General features: G+C 36.9%; 2 protein-coding genes across 4 annotated transcripts; one reads left to right on the forward strand and one right to left on the reverse strand.

Annotated features, from left to right (window-relative positions):
• Positions 1–532: 532 nt before the first annotated feature.
• LOC103708971 (Peroxisomal membrane 22 kDa (Mpv17/PMP22) family protein) lies at positions 533–5,819 on the reverse strand. The gene is made up of 5 exons (XM_008794101.5): positions 5,478–5,819; positions 3,347–3,499; positions 3,094–3,226; positions 2,964–3,003; positions 533–1,015 (listed from the first exon to the last, which is right to left on the reverse strand). Exons 1-5 carry the CDS (start codon positions 5,730–5,732, stop codon positions 928–930), a joined length of 669 nt encoding a protein of 222 aa, XP_008792323.3. The 5' UTR covers positions 5,733–5,819; the 3' UTR covers positions 533–927.
• A 2,366-nt stretch (positions 5,820–8,185) lies between these two features.
• On the forward strand, positions 8,186–16,503 carry LOC103708972 (putative sugar phosphate/phosphate translocator At1g06470). 3 transcript variants are annotated; one of them, XR_003386036.3, is made up of 13 exons: positions 8,186–9,149; positions 9,240–9,412; positions 10,296–10,381; positions 10,520–10,569; positions 11,348–11,415; positions 12,033–12,133; positions 12,332–12,344; positions 12,616–12,800; positions 12,938–13,024; positions 13,791–13,885; positions 14,214–14,367; positions 15,701–15,834; positions 15,999–16,503. XR_003386036.3 is itself a non-coding variant. In XM_008794102.5 (12 exons), the coding sequence occupies exons 1-11, from the start codon at positions 8,689–8,691 to the stop codon at positions 14,332–14,334; spliced, it is 1,440 nt and encodes a 479-aa protein (XP_008792324.3). In that variant the 5' UTR covers positions 8,186–8,688; the 3' UTR covers positions 14,335–14,367; positions 15,999–16,503. The 3 variants fall into 3 exon arrangements, 2 of the variants coding, with proteins under 2 accessions (XP_008792324.3, XP_088561059.1); XM_008794102.5 differs by lacking the exon at positions 15,701–15,834; XM_088704933.1 differs by lacking the exons at positions 14,214–14,367; positions 15,701–15,834 and having other exon boundaries at positions 15,999–16,358.
• Positions 16,504–16,846: the final 343 nt, after the last annotated feature.

The raw sequence follows: 16,846 nt of genomic DNA on the forward strand, positions 1-16,846 counted from the left end.
AACCAATGTGGCCGAGATGAAAACATTTTCTTTTTTTTGCACCGAAGATTTGGATAGTTTTTGTGTACCTATCAGGTTTCATTTGATCAATCTCATCAGGATACACTGCAGTCCTGCGTCCACGCCCAACCAAGGCCACTTGCATCCTACTTGTCCAGTCAACAGCCATGCAGAAAAGAAAAATTTTTCTAGAGTAATATCAAATCCTAAATGTATATAATAATTTGATTAAAATTGAGATTGAAGAGAGAAGCATGAAGCCTGAGCACAAATTCAGGATAAAAATAGGGCAGTATCCCGACATTTATTTTTCTAGCAAGGAATGATGACCCGCTGCTTGTATCTTCCCTGTTTACTTTCTCTAACATATCCAATATTTTTAAGGAAAGGAATAACCTATAATTTGATAAACAAAGAGCCATGCGGAAGCCGCATTCGGCATCAGACTCTCATCATCCAAATTAAAGTCTGTGCACATAACCATGCAATTTAAAAGGTAGAAGCTGATAAGAAAAGAGCAAGCCATCACGAATTGCAGAATAAGAACAGAGAAAGCCACCACATTTTTAATCTACAAGATTACAATAATCTAAAAGTAGACTTTGATCATAAGGCTGTTGTTGCAGCAAAACATTTTAATCTGCGAACAACTTGAAAATCGAAATTCCTTCTATCCACAATATAGGCCAGAAAAGAATCTGGAAAGAATATTCAAGTCTCAACAACTTATAATAATTTCTTCCAAATAAACAATTTCTAAGTTCTCCTGTTCACAAACTCCGGATAACTATATTCCACACCTCCAAATCAAATGTGATCAAGGAAACAGACACCTGCAGTGGCAAGAATAAGTGAAACTGAAGCCATTACCCCCACATTTTTAAGGGAGAGAGAACCTCCAGGTTTTGCCAAGCAAGCTCTAACAATTTATCTGCTCATAGTTGTTGACAAGTAAAAGTTCCAGAAAATGGAGCAGGAGGACATGAATGCAACACGAGCAGCTAGAGGGACCACCCTGAAAACATGAAGTATCAGCACCAAGATGGCATTCAAGAGAAAGAACAATTTCCATCTGATCCACTATAGAGTAATGAGTTTAAGAAAAAAAAGTATGAAACCTATGGACTTTTCATTTGAGGAATGTTTCACATGCAAAGCAGCGAATTGCTGGTTAGCAACAGCAATGCTATCTAAGTTATATCAGTCTGGGCTCCATTACAGATATAGTTAAGATGGTTACTATGAAGAACATAAACTTTTTTGCAGCCTCCATTTCTTCAACAGAATTCCAGCACTGCAATAGTTTGGGAAACCAGAACACAAGGCATCCCTCAGTTTCCCACCAAAACCAAATACCATTTCAGCCTTCTTAGGAGGATCTGGGTGACTGTAGGCCGATGTGGGGTATTACATGATCTCTGCAGCTATATATTCACATTGAGAAACTAGCACAGGGACATTTTATTCAGGCAAAACGTATATTTAAAACATCATAAAAATAACTAATCTAGGTGACGTGGTTATTGTTACTTGAGAAATCCTCTATATAAAAAGGACTCCTGACAGTTCAAAGCATCTTCCAAGTATTATAATGTTAACTTTCTATTGACCAATAAATTTATAATACTCAATCTTAGTCTTAAGCTGGAGTTGGTGGAATGTCATTTATCACTTCTCTCGATAAAGCATTACCCAAGCCAAAATTTGTCATCTCGGTACCGAACCCCGTACCGGTAACATCTTGATATAGTGTCGGTATGCCCGGCACAAAGTCAGTTTGTGCCAACACTCGGTACACTCTGTATCACATATTGGTTCAGTATTGGTATAGTACAGTATATGTACCTACCGGTATGGCATACCATGGTCCAAACCAATCAGCTGTTAGAGGTCTTTTCTTCCCCTCATCTAATTTCATCAACATGTTCTGCACCACTGATTAAACAAGCAAAACTTCCTCGTGATAATTGGCAGACAGTGTGACTTTTGTATCCTCTTAGCCAATGATCATATCTCAAAAGTAAAAATATTTCAATAAGAAATATAGGCACGGGCATTGCTGAAAACCCTAACTAGTAGGAAACTAGTATTAACCAACAAAAACAGGATGGAATCAAGTGAATCCATTAAAAAAAAAAATCTAACCACATACCCTTGTCTGCCTCGCAATTTATGAGAAATGTGTTTTTTTTTTTCCTTTACAAATGGGATCCACTAGTTGAAATGTCAACAAGACAAATATGTGAACTTATCCCAATTGCCACATGAACTTTCATATAAGCAACCGTCAAATTCAATGAAAATACATAGTTCAACTTCTAGGGCGACCAGCATGACTATGATGTGCTAACTTGCCCTGACTGACTGCACGAACAGGTATCAGAAGAACTGAATTTCTAGGTCACCTGAATAGGCATGCTCAGGTAGTGATCTATATGCGAACAGACAAACAGAACAGGTCTCACATACTTTAATATGAAATCCAAAATAAAATGCAAAAGATCGCCAAACCATATACATGCAAGTGTAGTCTACCTGCACCATCATTACATGGTTCTAATAGTTGGTGATTACAAAATGACAAAAAGAACGCAGTTCCGTAAGTAGAATGTTTAATACATGTCCTTATTTTGTTTGTTCAATAATTCTTAAACATTAGGGATACCGGTATGAGATTATATGTCTGTCATCAAGATACATATAAACAAATATTATAGGTGGTATTCTGGCATGTGTTAATCCCAAAAAACTACTTCAAGTTTCTGCATGGTATTGTTACAGCAAAAAGCAAATAATAAGTCAGATAATTTTTCCTTAGTTTTGACGTAAATAAGGATCCAAAGTTTTGACATAGCAAAGGATCCAACTGACTGAAATATCAGTTAGTTGGTTTTAGATTACTTCATATTATCACTACCATTATGGTGAAGCAATATTTCAAGTTCAAAGGGTCGAAAGATTACCCAAAATTAAGTATTGAAACAGGAATCCAAAACCTAAAGCCTGCATAAGGACAAATTGAACACAAAAGGTCAGTGAATTATTTCTGACTTATCCAGCCATCAAAAAAATATAGATATAGAAGCTCCTCACCGTAGAGAAGTGTAGGAAGAGCATCCTTTTGATACTTTGAAGGTAGCTGCGATAATTTCCCTAACCAAAAATTATTCCATGCAAAAACAACAGCAATAACACATGGACCAAGTACAATCTGGTTTAGTAAAACCTGAAGGGGAAAAAATGAAGATCAGCTGAATCAACAACTCTTTATGTTTCCAATAAAGTGACAAAGGAAGCCCTACATAATGCCATTACATGTTCAATACTAAAGCTCAAAATACATTACCTTAAGCGATAGGTTTACAAGTGTTTGCTTTGGCATACAATGATCAAGGAATTGATACCATGCATAAGAGCCTGGACCATAAAGAAGAAACCCATAGGAAGCCATGCGTAGTGCACGAAGCCAATCATGTGACAGGAGCACTGATGTGATGCCCTATGAAGAAAATATATTGACAATATTCAGACATGACTCCAAACACAATACAGTAATTACTAATAAGATGTTATACTATAAACGGGATTCATATGAATCTAACGATTATAATCCAAGAAAACTTACTAGAAATTCTGGTTTGCAAGATAGAAGCCAATATTTCAGCTTGGAAAATATGAGTGCATACCGTACTAATGAGAGATCAGACAATCAACATAAAAAAAAAAATGAATATTGGGAATTTCTTTTTTGAGAGGTAGGCTTAAGCAATTTTTTTTATGGATGTAAGAATGTTATAACCCAACTTCCGTGGATAATGGTCAAACATATTCAATTATAATAGGCCAAACAACCTCTCTTGTACAGTCCGTAGAGCATGGCAATGTGCAGTTCATAACTTTAACACAACTCTTCAACATACAGTGGATCAAAGACCAAAAGTTTGCCACATATAATAAAATATAGCGTGGTACTTTGATATAGTGTGTACAAAACTACAAATTGATCAGTAGACTGGATATTTGGAACCAAGATAATATATGGCTAACAACAGAGTGATGATGGATCTTAAATTGTTGTACACATTCACAATAAATAAGAAGTAGTAAAGAAAGGGACCCATTTAAGATATCAGACAATATGATAACAACCAGTCAGTTAGCAAAAGCATCAAGCACAAGTAAAGTGCTCAACACAATAGTATATAAACCCCTTTTTTATAAATGACCACCCATCTACTTATAAATCAGAGTGTGCTTATGGAAGGGCTAGCTCTTGATGATGTGAAACATGTTATATATCAAAATATTAGTTATTTTATTACTGGACAATCATGCAAACTCGATCGAGCAAAGGTCACCTCTATTCCAACACAAAACCTCAATTACAGGATAGAACATTAAATCAAGCGAGGAGGCCCATTTTACTTCATCTCTTACTAACAAAGGACAAGAATGCTCAATTGGAGACACAGGACGAATTATGAACAACACTACAAAGCACAGAAGAACGATGATAGAAGAGGCCATTGGAAGAAGAGAGCATAACCATAATGAATTTAATTAAAGTGGATACCAAGAACAAAATGATGGAAATGTCCAAACCAGGCATGTGGATTGTTAAATCCACTTACGAAATAGCATGACACCAGGCTAAGGGAAAGGTGTGAAGGCTAGGGTGAGATTTCATTGAAACAGTAAAAGATCCATTACCTGGAATTCTGCCACCCATGTTTCTTCACTAAAAAGAACGACCACTATAACTAGCAACAACAATAAAAGAACAACCGGAAGTCATCTTCACAAGGGATCATAGTCAGTGCAATATTCTTAATCTCTTCAGCGAAGCCCTAATGATTTACGTGCCATCCATTTGGACTAAAAAGAAAAATCATACCGTTCAATTTGAATTCAAGGTTATATCACTAAGATAGCAGCACAAGAAACTACATTACATTTAGCAGCTCTCTAAAACTTGTCATCCTTGTGCCAGCTTCAAATATTGCTAGACAAAGGGAGAGATTTCAACCTCACCCGCTGCGAACAACCAATTCCATTCATGAATCATTCATGTGCGAAGCAGCTAGTAGTTGACATAGCATTCTTTGAAATGAAAGAAAAGAATAAAAAATGGACATGTTACAATGCGAACTGCGATTAAAGACGGGGTCCTGAGGGTCCTGTACAATTCAAGGCACAACAACCACATTCAAGAAAGACTTTCCAGCAAGAAAACAGCTGCTAAGAACACCAGATTACTGATGATATGCCACTATCAAGATGTCTAGCTTCTAGATCTCTAATGAATGCCATTTTTTTTTTTAACCACAATTTCTCACTGCTTGATGTCAACAGAAAAGATACAAATGCGCACTCCACGATATAGATTCATATATTTGTAAGATTATCCTGCGAAAGGACGAGGGTTTTCCGGCTTCCAAGAATCTATTTATAGGATGGGGAAAAGTGGTGGGACTTGCCTTGTTCTCTGAATCCGGCTTGCCGCGGCGATGGGCGACCCATCGGTCCCTCACCTGGGCGACAGTGTCGCCGGTGAGGACGAGTGAGGCGGCGACCGCGGCCTGTTTGAGAGGGAAGTCGGCGAGGGACCACCCACGCCCTTGGACGTTGACGGATTCCGAGGAGGAGGATTTGGGTTTTCTCCTGGAGCGATGTCGGTGGCCTCTCGGAGAAAAATTCCACCAGAACAATTCCCCCTTCCCAAGAGCATCCATTTGGGGAAAGGAAGAGAACCGAGGGGGCGGAGCGACAAGAAGCCTCCAATCTCACAGGAGGAGCGCGCCAAGCGGTGTCCGCAAGATGAGTGCACGATCACAGCCGCTCGTTCTTATGAGTCATTCATCGCACGTTTATCTTGATGCACCCACAGTTGTAATTGACGACATCACGGCCACGTGATGCACGCCGTATTGTCGTGTCGAATATCTCCTCCTTACGGTGGCCTCAGCTCCTACCGGTAGAATATATCTCCTTCCATTACTAGATGGCGGGTAGATCATTTTTTATCCTTTGTTTGATACGAAAGATGGGTTGAAGGAGAATGGATGCGGAAGAAAGGATGGATCAAGTATCCTTTGGTAAAATATTGGACGATGGAGAAAAATGATTCCATTCCCTCTTTGGTATAGAAAGAATAAAAGGAATAATGAATGATGTTTGTATAATATTTTTATTAATTATTTTTTTATAAAAAATATTATTATTATCAATTTATAATACTTATTTGTATTAAAAAAATAGGACAATATATAAATTTATAATATTTATAATTTATAATTATATAAAAATTATAAAAATTTTAATTTTAATTTAATTATATAAATAATTTATAAGTTAATTATATATAAAGTAATTTATTTAAATGCATTAATTATATAAATAACTAGTTAACTTATAATTTAATTTAAATAGTTAATACACTTTATATAAATAGTTAACTAAAAAATAGTGAATACATATAAAAAAAAATGGAAGCAGTGATAGAATTTTTGTCAAAAAAATTAATAAGAGATAATTTTATCAATATATAAATTTAATTCTAAACCCCTCACTTTCTTCTCCCCCCTAAGTGGACTGACGAGATCCTCTACCTCGACGAGTCTGGCGGCGTCATCGGCTGCGGTCACGGCCTTTGCAAGTTTAAAGAATTCATCTGCGACTGTAATGATGACAAGAGCGACTTTTTCTGCCGGTAACTAACCTCCATAGTTCCTTTTCTTTCTTCTGATTTTCTCTCTTTCTCTCTCCTCTGATCTCCATACGATGGATGGTAGGTAGCATCGCAATTATAAGTCAACTTTGTAGCTTCTTTGTAAGGTATTCCTCCATCACGCTGGGACCGTTAAGCTATAGATTCTCCGGGACGGTTCAACTACTTTTTTTTTCTACTTTCATGATAAATATGTGATGAGGTTATGATTTATTTGGAACCAGAATACATTGCTTAATTATTTAAGTATGATAAAAGAACACAGATAATGCTCGTTTTGATAAAAATTGAGCAATTGCATGCGGGTCCCACAATGCAAATAAACAAATTTTTTTATCGGCGATGAGGAAAAATTGGTGCAATTCATAGATTTTGTTACCAATGAGGTTGATGGAGTAGTTGCCAAATCAATATTTGTGGATTCAATAAATTGATATGTGCATTTCATGGGTATCCTAACCATTTTTAATAAAAGGATCAGCTCGGATATGCTTAGGATGACTTTATCGAAACTTGTCCCCAAATTGTAGTGATAAAGGAGGTGGTTTTAATCTGTTGCCAACTCAGTGACTCTAGGTACCACGACGAGAAGCGCGATGATGCTAGAGAGCTCGATGGTTGATTATTTTGGTCGGAATTAGAGAAGACGAGTGGCGCTCAATTGTTGCAGCCAAGATTCTCATCAGATGACAGCACTCCGACTTGAAATATTACAAAGTAAAGAAATCCTCTAGCCGGAACATATCCGGCAGGAACTCTTCGATGCCCAAGTTAGTATGGTAATCAAGAAACATGAGGGGCTCGTTTGGTTCGTGGAAAGCATTTTCTTTTCTAGGAAACATATTTTTAAAAAGAGGATGTCTGGAAAGGTACTTTTGGCATGCTTAGTTGACAATGAAAAAGTGACAGATTTTCAGAGTACTTATGTTTGGTTGACCATCCACTTTTCTAAAAAAGTTATGTGTAATTCCTATTATACCCTTAATAAAAATTAGGTCTTTAATGTCTCTTTAAATGCTGAAGGGCTTTTTTGGAAAAAAAATAAAAATGAAGTGATTTCCAGCTCACGAAAGAGTAACTTTTTTATGTTTCTCATGGGAAAGAGTTTCTCATGAAACATGGGAAAGACTTTCTCATGATACATGAGAATCATATTTTCATGAAAATATAACTTTTCCATCTCTCTTCTCTGAAAACTCTAACCAAACAAGAGGCATCTAACTATTTTTTCGTTGACCAAACTTTCTTCCTTTCTTTTCCCGCGGACCAAACGAGTCCGAGGAGTTGTCTCAGTCTCTAGGTATAAGTTAAATATGGTTTATATGGGATAACAAATCATTGTTTGTATTGTCGGTGGCTTATCTCGGATAGAAAATTCGATTTTTGGCGAGATAGATGGCTGCAGTGCACCATCAATTGCAACAACCCGGATGGACCCTAGATTCAAGTTTCATTTCTAGCCTACTCCGGTCTAAGTATCTTCTCTATCAGGCGCAGACCTGGCAGTTCCATTCCCGGAATGGGGCAGCGGAACATCAGAGCACAGAAGGGGAATGAATCGACGAAACCGCGGACCGGTAGATACGCTTCCGTCCCTCCGAATGTATCGCTGAATTGTCGTCTTCCGCAGCACCGAGTCGCAGCCCTCTCGTTGACTCACCACGGCCTAAGAACGTGAGAACGCCACCACGCCGACACCACCAGCGCCAAAAGAAGCGGAAAAAAGAAGAAAGAATCTCAGATCCGAACTCCCTCAACTTTCTCATTCCCCTCACCCAATCTACACCTCCCTTTTCTCCCAAATTTTAACCACCTTAGCGGCAGAGATCTGATCTCATCCTTCCCGATCTCTTTCTTGAATCCGTTTTTGTCGAAGTTAGATTCAACCAAAAGATGGTTCTTGGGAGGAGGTTTTTAAGGCAAGAATGATGTCCTAGAGTTCAGAATAAGAGGGGAATTTGATGGGAGAAAGCAAATTAGGACCAGCGAAAGGTATGGGAGAAGAAGAAGAAGAAGAAGAAGAAGGGGAGACAACAGCGGCGGCGGAAACCAAGAGCGATGAGGTTGCGAGCAAAAACGACAGGCCGGTGCTCCGGAGGGAGCCGTCCTTCTCGCGGTGGTGCAAAGAGGACGCGATCGATGGATCTTCCGAGTCCACCATCGCAGAAGATTCTGACCAGCCACTGCTCCAAAGAGGCGGGCAGCAAAGCATGAATCAAAGCAGATCGGCTCATACCGGGGCGAATGGAAACGGGATGAATTACTCTCCTTTCGATATCGAGAATGGGATCCATGCTACCGATTCAAGAACGAAGCTGGAAACACTACAAGTCTCTGCGCAGAGCCCCCTCTCTGCAGCCAATATCATCAAGGCTTTGTTTTGTATACTGGTTTGGTACACCTTCAGTACCTGTTTGACGCTGTGGGTGTTTCGATCTTGCTAAATTATCTAGTTTTCTTATATCTAGTTTGAATGATTGCAATAATTAGTCACCTTTTCCTCTGGGTTTAGGTATAATAAGACATTGCTTGGGGAACATATGGGGAAGTTCCCGGCTCCACTATTGATGAATACCGTTCACTTCACAATGCAAGCTGTTTTGTCCAAGGCTATTTTATATTTCCAGTCCCGGGGTTCTGAAAGCAGAGGCCCTGCGATGACATGGAGGGATTACTTCATCAGAGGTAACTTGATTGCCCTTGATTTGTTCTTTTTGATTATACATGCTATTGGTTTTACCGAAAAAACTTGGTCGATGAGGGAAGGAAGATTATGAACCAGCTGATTTACCAAGAAGCAATGATCTCGTGCTCACTAAGTTTACAGTAACATGTTGGAACCTTGGAAAGAAAAATATCTAGATTTTGATATATTGCACCAAAATTGACTACCAAATCCATTATCTGGTTTTGCCTTGATGCTCTGCATGGCTTGGTGATGCATTTATATAGGGATTCATGGACTCTTATCCATGCTCTGTCAGCTTATTTTCCTGTGCAATTTGGATCTTTATATTTGTTGAGATTTTTGGGATAATGAAAAGAACCTATAGTATGCAATGCAGTTCCATGTTATCAGATAACGGCAATTGAGGATGGCCAATTGGAAGTTCAATATTGTCCGAAAAATTTTCTTTCTTTCTTGTTGTCAGACTTCTGCGTATGCTATTTGGCCTTGAGTTTATACCATCATGGATGTAGCCCCATCAGATAGGATTGTAATCTATTGCTTGGTTGAATTTTTATTCCAATATACTCTTTCACTTGTTTGCTATCATCTTGAAAGCAACTTTTTTGCTTCTTTATTGGGTGGGACATTCCTGGACTCGATTATGGGGCATGAAATTCATGCGTTAATTTCAGTTTTAAGTTCATGTGCCATGTATGGTTCAAGAGGCATCATACACATATGAGATTTAATTCCATCTACAAATGGGTTATGCTTACTGCAACATATAAATTTTGATCTTTGAAGCCAAAAATAGGCAGTTCATTGGTGCATCAATATTATCTGTTTTCTGAACTTTCTAACTGGTAATGAAAAACACATGGATTCTTCTCTTTGCAGTTGTGCCAACTGCTATTGGAACTGCATTGGATGTAAACCTGAGCAATATTTCTCTTGTTTTCATATCTGTGACATTTGCTACAATGGTGAGTTTCATGTTCGATGGAAAGAATGTTTTTTAATTTCCAATACTTTATTTCTCATATATATAAATATGGGGTTTTGGTGTCTAAATCTTCTTGTTTATTTTCTGCCTTTCTGAACCTATGTCTCCTCTTTTGCAGTGCAAGTCTGCGGCCCCAATATTTCTCCTTCTGTTTGCATTTGCATTTAGGCAAGTTTTGACCTAAACTGATGAGTTCCATAGGATAATGCAAATACTCCGTATCTGGTCTGCTCTAGCATTTCTTAGAAGCTTGTTTTATCCTCCAAGTAATCGGAAATGATGGAACAATGGCCTAAAAGTTCAAGGCATAAACCTTTTATAAATCATCAAAAGATTTTGATTTCTCCATTATTATGATTGATCCATTTAGGTCATTAACGTCAGAGATAACTTGGACTTATAATATGTTTTATGTCCATCAGCAAGAACGCCTCAAATATCTTACAAGAAATATTTCATGTTTGATTTCTATGGTTCAATATTGGTATTTTTTCATCAGCGTTCTACTGTGTTTGATTAATTCCTTAAGTCAACATGTACGTGTTCTTTTCATTAAATATTCCACCATATTCTTCTTTCTTCCTTTCTATTTTCACCTTCCATCAATTTTCATTGATAGATTGTACCGATATACCTGCTTTATCCGGCTTATCTGATAACTAGCTAAGGTCAAATTTGGAGACAATATTTCTGCAAACATTATCTGGAGTTATTATGTGTCTTTGCTGTCTTTTTTAATTTAGGATAGATTTATTAAATATTTTTTTCCAAAAAAATTGCAATTATTTGTTACATTGTGCTTGCTCTAATATATTACAAGTAACTAGTGAGGCTATGCATGTTCAGAAATGATGAGCCATGGGCCTTGTCATCTTTAATAGGCTTTTTTATTTCCCCCCTGTAATACATAAGCTTTATAACATATTTTCCTCTTCCATTGTAAAAGGTTGGAGAGTCCCAGTATTAAGCTTCTAGGTATCATCCTTATCATTTCCATAGGAGTTCTACTAACAGGTATGTTGTTTCATTAATTGCATCCATGCTATCTGTATATTAATAAAATTACATATGGCGTTCTCCATATTTACTTTCATTTCAAATGTCATTAGTTAGATAAAGTTACGAGAGAAATGATATAAAAATTACTTCTAATCGACATTTTGGCTGTTAGAATCCTTACCTCTATAATTGAACTTCCAAACTTCTAAATCTGAAGAACAAAAAACTGCCACTTAAAGGCTATTGAAAATAAGGAAGCTTCCAGGTATCATCATTTAATACAGAAGCTGTCTTAGCCTCCATTTGTCTCTCACTTCCTCCCATACGAGTACAGTTCCCTCCATCTCTTTAATTTCTCATCTTTCATGTTAATCACTTTTATTCTATTCAGTTTTGAAAACCAAGCATAAAATTATTTGGATCCCCCCACCCCAACATGCTTCTCAGAGTGCTGTTATTGTGCCTGTAATATGACATCTGAGAACACACGGACATATTTTTTTTCTACTTGATTGGTATTTGCGATCTTTTTTCTTGAATTGCATACCTTGTTTCTTTTTTTTCATAATTTCAATGTTTAATATTTTCCACTCCTAATACAATATCGTGTGGACTAATCCATTTTCTATTAGTTGCCAAGGAGACAGAGTTCAATATCTGGGGATTTGTTTTTGTTATGCTTGCTGCTGTTATGTCAGGCTTTCGCTGGTGCATGACTCAGATTCTTTTGCAGGTTTGGCTGTCAGTCCATACTTTTTATTCACTTTTTTCTGCTTGAAGATTTCTGTCGTGAATATTAGTTAATGGAAAAATAGATCATGTACTTAGATATACATTGTATTTATAACAATATATTTTATTTTCTTCTTCTTCCCTATCTAACTATTGACACTTCATTATTGGTGCATGTGGCTTCCAACTTAACATGAAGAAAGAGGCCTATGGTAAGCAATCTATCATGTTTTCTTACACTAGGAGACCTATAGTTTAGATTACAGAAGGGGTTGTTATTGACGAACTAATGTGGGCAAACACTGCCCCATGGACACCACCACATGATCAGATGGGGGTGCACTGAGACAAGTTGTCTTAGATTCTTATTTACTTTGGCTATAATAGAGCTCGAGTAAAATGCAATATAGAATTTGTTCCATTGGTTGTAACTTTGATGATCTTCATAACAGTAATGAAAGACTTATATTTGGTGTTACGTAGGTCTAAAGGATCCAATTGCTCTGATGAGCTATGTTACCCCTGTGATGGCAGTAGCTACAGCGATCCTATCTCTTATTATGGATCCGTGGCATAGCTTCAGGACAAATAAATACTTTGATAGTTCAAAGCATGTAATATTGAGTTGCCTGTTACTGCTTTTGGGAGGTTTCTTGGCATTTTTCATGGTAAGTTATGTATTGAACTCCATTATCTTTGAAAGTTGTTTAGGTACTGGCTTTAGGGGCTTTTGTCAGACATTAATGCCTGTAATAATCTTTTTGGCTGCATGCACTCAAAAGCAGTGACCTTAATCTTATTGCAGGTTTTAACTGAATATTTTCTTGTTTCGGCAACCAGTGCAGTAACAATAACAATAGCTGGCATTGTTAAAGAAGCTGTCACAATTTTGGTATGACTTGACTTTTTACTTTATGCTCCTTAGCAATTCATATAATGTAATTCTGCTCTACATGTTGAAGCTACCTTTATGCTCTACAATCACATTCTGGTTTCTCTCTTTTCTATCTGATTTATCTGTTGAGACACGTGAAGATTAGGCATCTTGCTAGTTATGCATTAACTTTTTTGATCATTTCATCAGTAGAATATGATTCATGTCATTATTGTATATCATCCTTTACACTTAGTAATATACCATGTTTTAGTGCTTTAGCTTGTATTTTTCATCTGCTAACCAAAGCATGATTAACCTGTAAAAATACATTATATCTATCACAGGAACATCTTGAGCCATCACTTGGAACTATGGAAAACAAATCCTTAAGATAGCCTGTCTTGGACAACAGTCTTTATCCATAGTCCCTGCCTTTACACTAATAAACACATCCTTTTTCAGTTTTTGGATGAAAGAGATTTTCTCAAATTTAACAAGTCAACTTATAATTCCTGAGATTCAGATAGCAAATGATGTTGGTAATATTGCATCTGCTTTCCATCCATCATCACAATCTATTGTAACTTACGACCATTAGTTCTGCTCATTTTCCACTTGCTGTCTTGCTTTAATATTGGGTTATATTCTGTGAGTTCTTCTGTAGTTTTTCTTATTGATGAATATGTAGCCAAGGTAATATAGGTATGATAATATCTGTATGTTAAAATAAGTCAGTTTGTAGTTTGGTTTATATATTAGTAACGCGTGCACGGTATGTCAGGTTGCAGTTCTATATTTTCATGATCAATTTACCTTGCTAAAGGGAATTGGACTCCTCACGATAATGGTTGGGGTTAGTTTATTCAACTGGTACAAGTAAGTGAACATATCTCCTGTTTTCTGAAAGATGTAATTTTCTTATAGTTGCTTGGTCTTTCAAGTGTTAATTTACCATATTGCTTTACTAATGGACACTCTCTAGTCTATATATCAACGATAACTATGAGTTTATGACCTTTTTTTTGACTCCATTAGATCTGTTAAAACATTACTTTAGCACTTAGATATCACAATTTATAAAATTTCTATATGCTATCATTTAAGATACTAAAAATGACCAGTAGTCATCTGATATATTTAGAAAACATTACTGCTGTCTCAAACCTGAATAATAATAAATCTATACTTCTGCTGACCATCTTAGATATCAAAAGCTGAAAAAGAGTTGGCCTAGCAAAACTGAAGATACAAATCCTCCCCTTCCCAATGTAGCTGCAAAGTACGTTATCATTGATGATGTTGATTTTCATGATGAAGAAACTTGATTTTTTGGCATCATATGCAACAGTTCTTAACTGGTAAGATCTTGTAGCATTACTTTTAAAGGAAGATTTTGAAAATTTATTTTTTATTTACATTGCATGCTCATTGCACTTTGCTATCAGTTTTTTCAAGTAATCTTCACTAATTTGTCTTGAATGTCTACCTTTACATTTGGAAATAATTTGTGCAATAGTTATATTCAGTTGCACTTCCAATAATTGTTTGTAGACTCTCTATTCTAATTAGAGAGGGACATTGCTTCATTTTCGTTCCCCCCCTGAACTCCTCATTGCCCTAAAATATATCTGATTTTTTATTTTTATTGTAGCTATCGAATGTGTAATATTGAGGAAAATAAACTATTCAATGAATTTGAGAAAAGAAGGCAAAACTTGTTACAAGGACTTTTAAAATTTGTCGAGAATTCTAGTTCTCAAGCCTTTTTTTTCACAGGCAAACATGTGTAAGCATAGAATGAACAAAAATCCTCTTCCAACCCCATCTTCTATAATAGCACCTACAACTATGATTGCCAACAAATTATGCACAACCAAGGCCTTGAGGCCTTAGATTAAGTCAAGAACTACACAAAGTAGGCTTAAAGCCGTCTTGAGCTTGAAGCAAATATCTTCGGTTAGACCTACATAGGGGAGCGGATCAGACATATATAGGACATTAGTATATCCATATTCATATCCATATCCACTTTTATTCAGCTGATACAAGTAAAAGTATCATTCTGAAACTAAAATTTGTATTTCAATTTGCTCTAAACTAATATGTACAAACTTGATATTAGCTGTATCTGTATTAGTTCAAAATAAGTTTGGTTACAAATTGGATATCAGTCATATCCATATTGTTGAGAATTCTAATTCTATTTATTTAAAAAATCAGGATGCAAATCAGATATTCGTGAGAAAGAATTAGATCTAGAAAAGAACAAAGTTTAGGCTGCTATTGTGGATGGCTCCAGTGTCAAAAATAGCCTAATATTACTAAAATATATCATGCAGAACTGCATCACAATAATTAACTCGCCAAGCTCGCAAAAAACCTCTTTCAAGTAAGAGAGGATATAAAACTAGCCATTTACCATCCTCGCCACCTCTCCCTGTTCACTGCACTTATTAATTCAAGCATGTGATGAGAGAAGTTTGAGCCTTGCCATCTTCAAAAGATACAGAATGAAAATGAGAAGAGTTGGGAAAATAAATTACACCTCTCACTGAGTAAACCTGTTGATCTAATCATGGGAAGGAGGGGAGGGGGGGGGTTTGATACAAGGATCAAATACAAAATCTGTCATAATCTCCCACTAAGTTCTGAAATCCTCCCATCAAGTGACACCATTTTTATCCTGGTCAGCTGCTTCAATTTCCGTGATGTGCGACCACCTTCTGAATAGTTCCATCAGCGCCTGCTCTTCCCACGACTTAATAATCTCTCACAAAGGCCGTGGTTCCTCAAAACAACATCCTGGGAGTTAGGATAAGCTATTGGTACGAAGTACCCTCCACCATATGTTTGAGAAGCTAAATTACCTAAGTTGAAGACTGGATTTTATTGCAAGATTGATGGCTAAAGCATGCTTGTTTTGTCAGTCAAGTTTCTTCTTTCTCTGGCAAATGAACCCCCATGCATCCATGTTATTTTAATGTTGCAGACAGGGTGATAAGTGGTTCTTCCTAGACTCACACAAATCTGTCAGCTTGGACTGCGAGCTTAGATGGCACACTCATAGTTCGCACACTGTATTGACTTCTCAGTTATCACACATGCAACCTCATGCATGCTGGTGGCTCTGGAATCCTACCATTCATCTACCAGAGCACCCTTCAGTGCCGTGCCAAAAGGTTGACTTACCATACAAGCTCATCCTTATCTTGAATTACAATTAAAATGAACAACCGGGAGCAAAAATGTCTCCCCAAAAGTATCCTTGTGCCATTGGAACTAAATTTCTCATTCATGTATTTTAAGCGTAGGATTTTGGAGGTCGTATGCAAATTGGTTAAATTTTAAATCACGTGTTTTTCTTTTGGTGTAATTAGTTATTATGAGATTTCTTATACCTGTTAGTTGACTACTGATTACATGTGAAGATGTACAGAATTTGTATAATTATGACATCAAAACCTGCAATCAAGTGGGGCTTGGCCCCTTATATACTTTGATGGTAATCGTTTGCCTGCCCATCAAAAACTTGCGTGTTAATGTATCCCGTTCTGTTGGTGGCTGATTCAAGTGCATTTCATCCTGAGAATTGCATTAATTTGGTTATAACTCTTTAATTGTTACCAATGGAGCAATTTACAGATTGAAATGATGGAAAGTCCTATTTGAGATGATGGGAGGGACAAGGAATGCATCATTATGTATAAATGAGGAATTTGGTGGGCTCTATAAGGGTTCCCACCCATTGCATTATCTCTCATAAGTTCCTTTGTCCCTCTGGTAATGCCTGAATTTTATAAGTCCAGTGCTTACCCATGTCTGGGATGTCCAAGGAAA

The sequence above is a fragment of the Phoenix dactylifera genome, chromosome 9, assembly GCF_051530095.1.
Source record: "Phoenix dactylifera cultivar Ajwa chromosome 9, Ajwa_hap1_PhDact_Kaust_v1.1, whole genome shotgun sequence".
In the NCBI taxonomy this organism is placed as follows: Eukaryota; Viridiplantae; Streptophyta; class Magnoliopsida; order Arecales; family Arecaceae; genus Phoenix; species Phoenix dactylifera.

Coding starts and splice junctions, on each gene's coding strand:
- LOC103708971 (XM_008794101.5), bottom strand. CDS start 5,732: ATGGATGCTCTTGGGAAGGGGGAATTGTTCTGGTGGAATTTTTCTCCG. Junction 3,227..3,346: donor TTGTAAACCTATCGCTTAAG/GTAATGTATTTT, acceptor TTTCCCCTTCAG/GTTTTACTAAACCAGATTGT. Junction 1,016..2,963: donor GTTTCAATACTTAATTTTGG/GTAATCTTTCGA, acceptor TCATGTTTTCAG/GGTGGTCCCTCTAGCTGCTC.
- LOC103708972 (XM_088704933.1), top strand. CDS start 8,689: ATGGGAGAAAGCAAATTAGGACCAGCGAAAGGTATGGGAGAAGAAGAA. Junction 9,413..10,295: donor GAGGGATTACTTCATCAGAG/GTAACTTGATTG, acceptor TTCTCTTTGCAG/TTGTGCCAACTGCTATTGGA. Junction 11,416..12,032: donor CATAGGAGTTCTACTAACAG/GTATGTTGTTTC, acceptor ATTTTCTATTAG/TTGCCAAGGAGACAGAGTTC.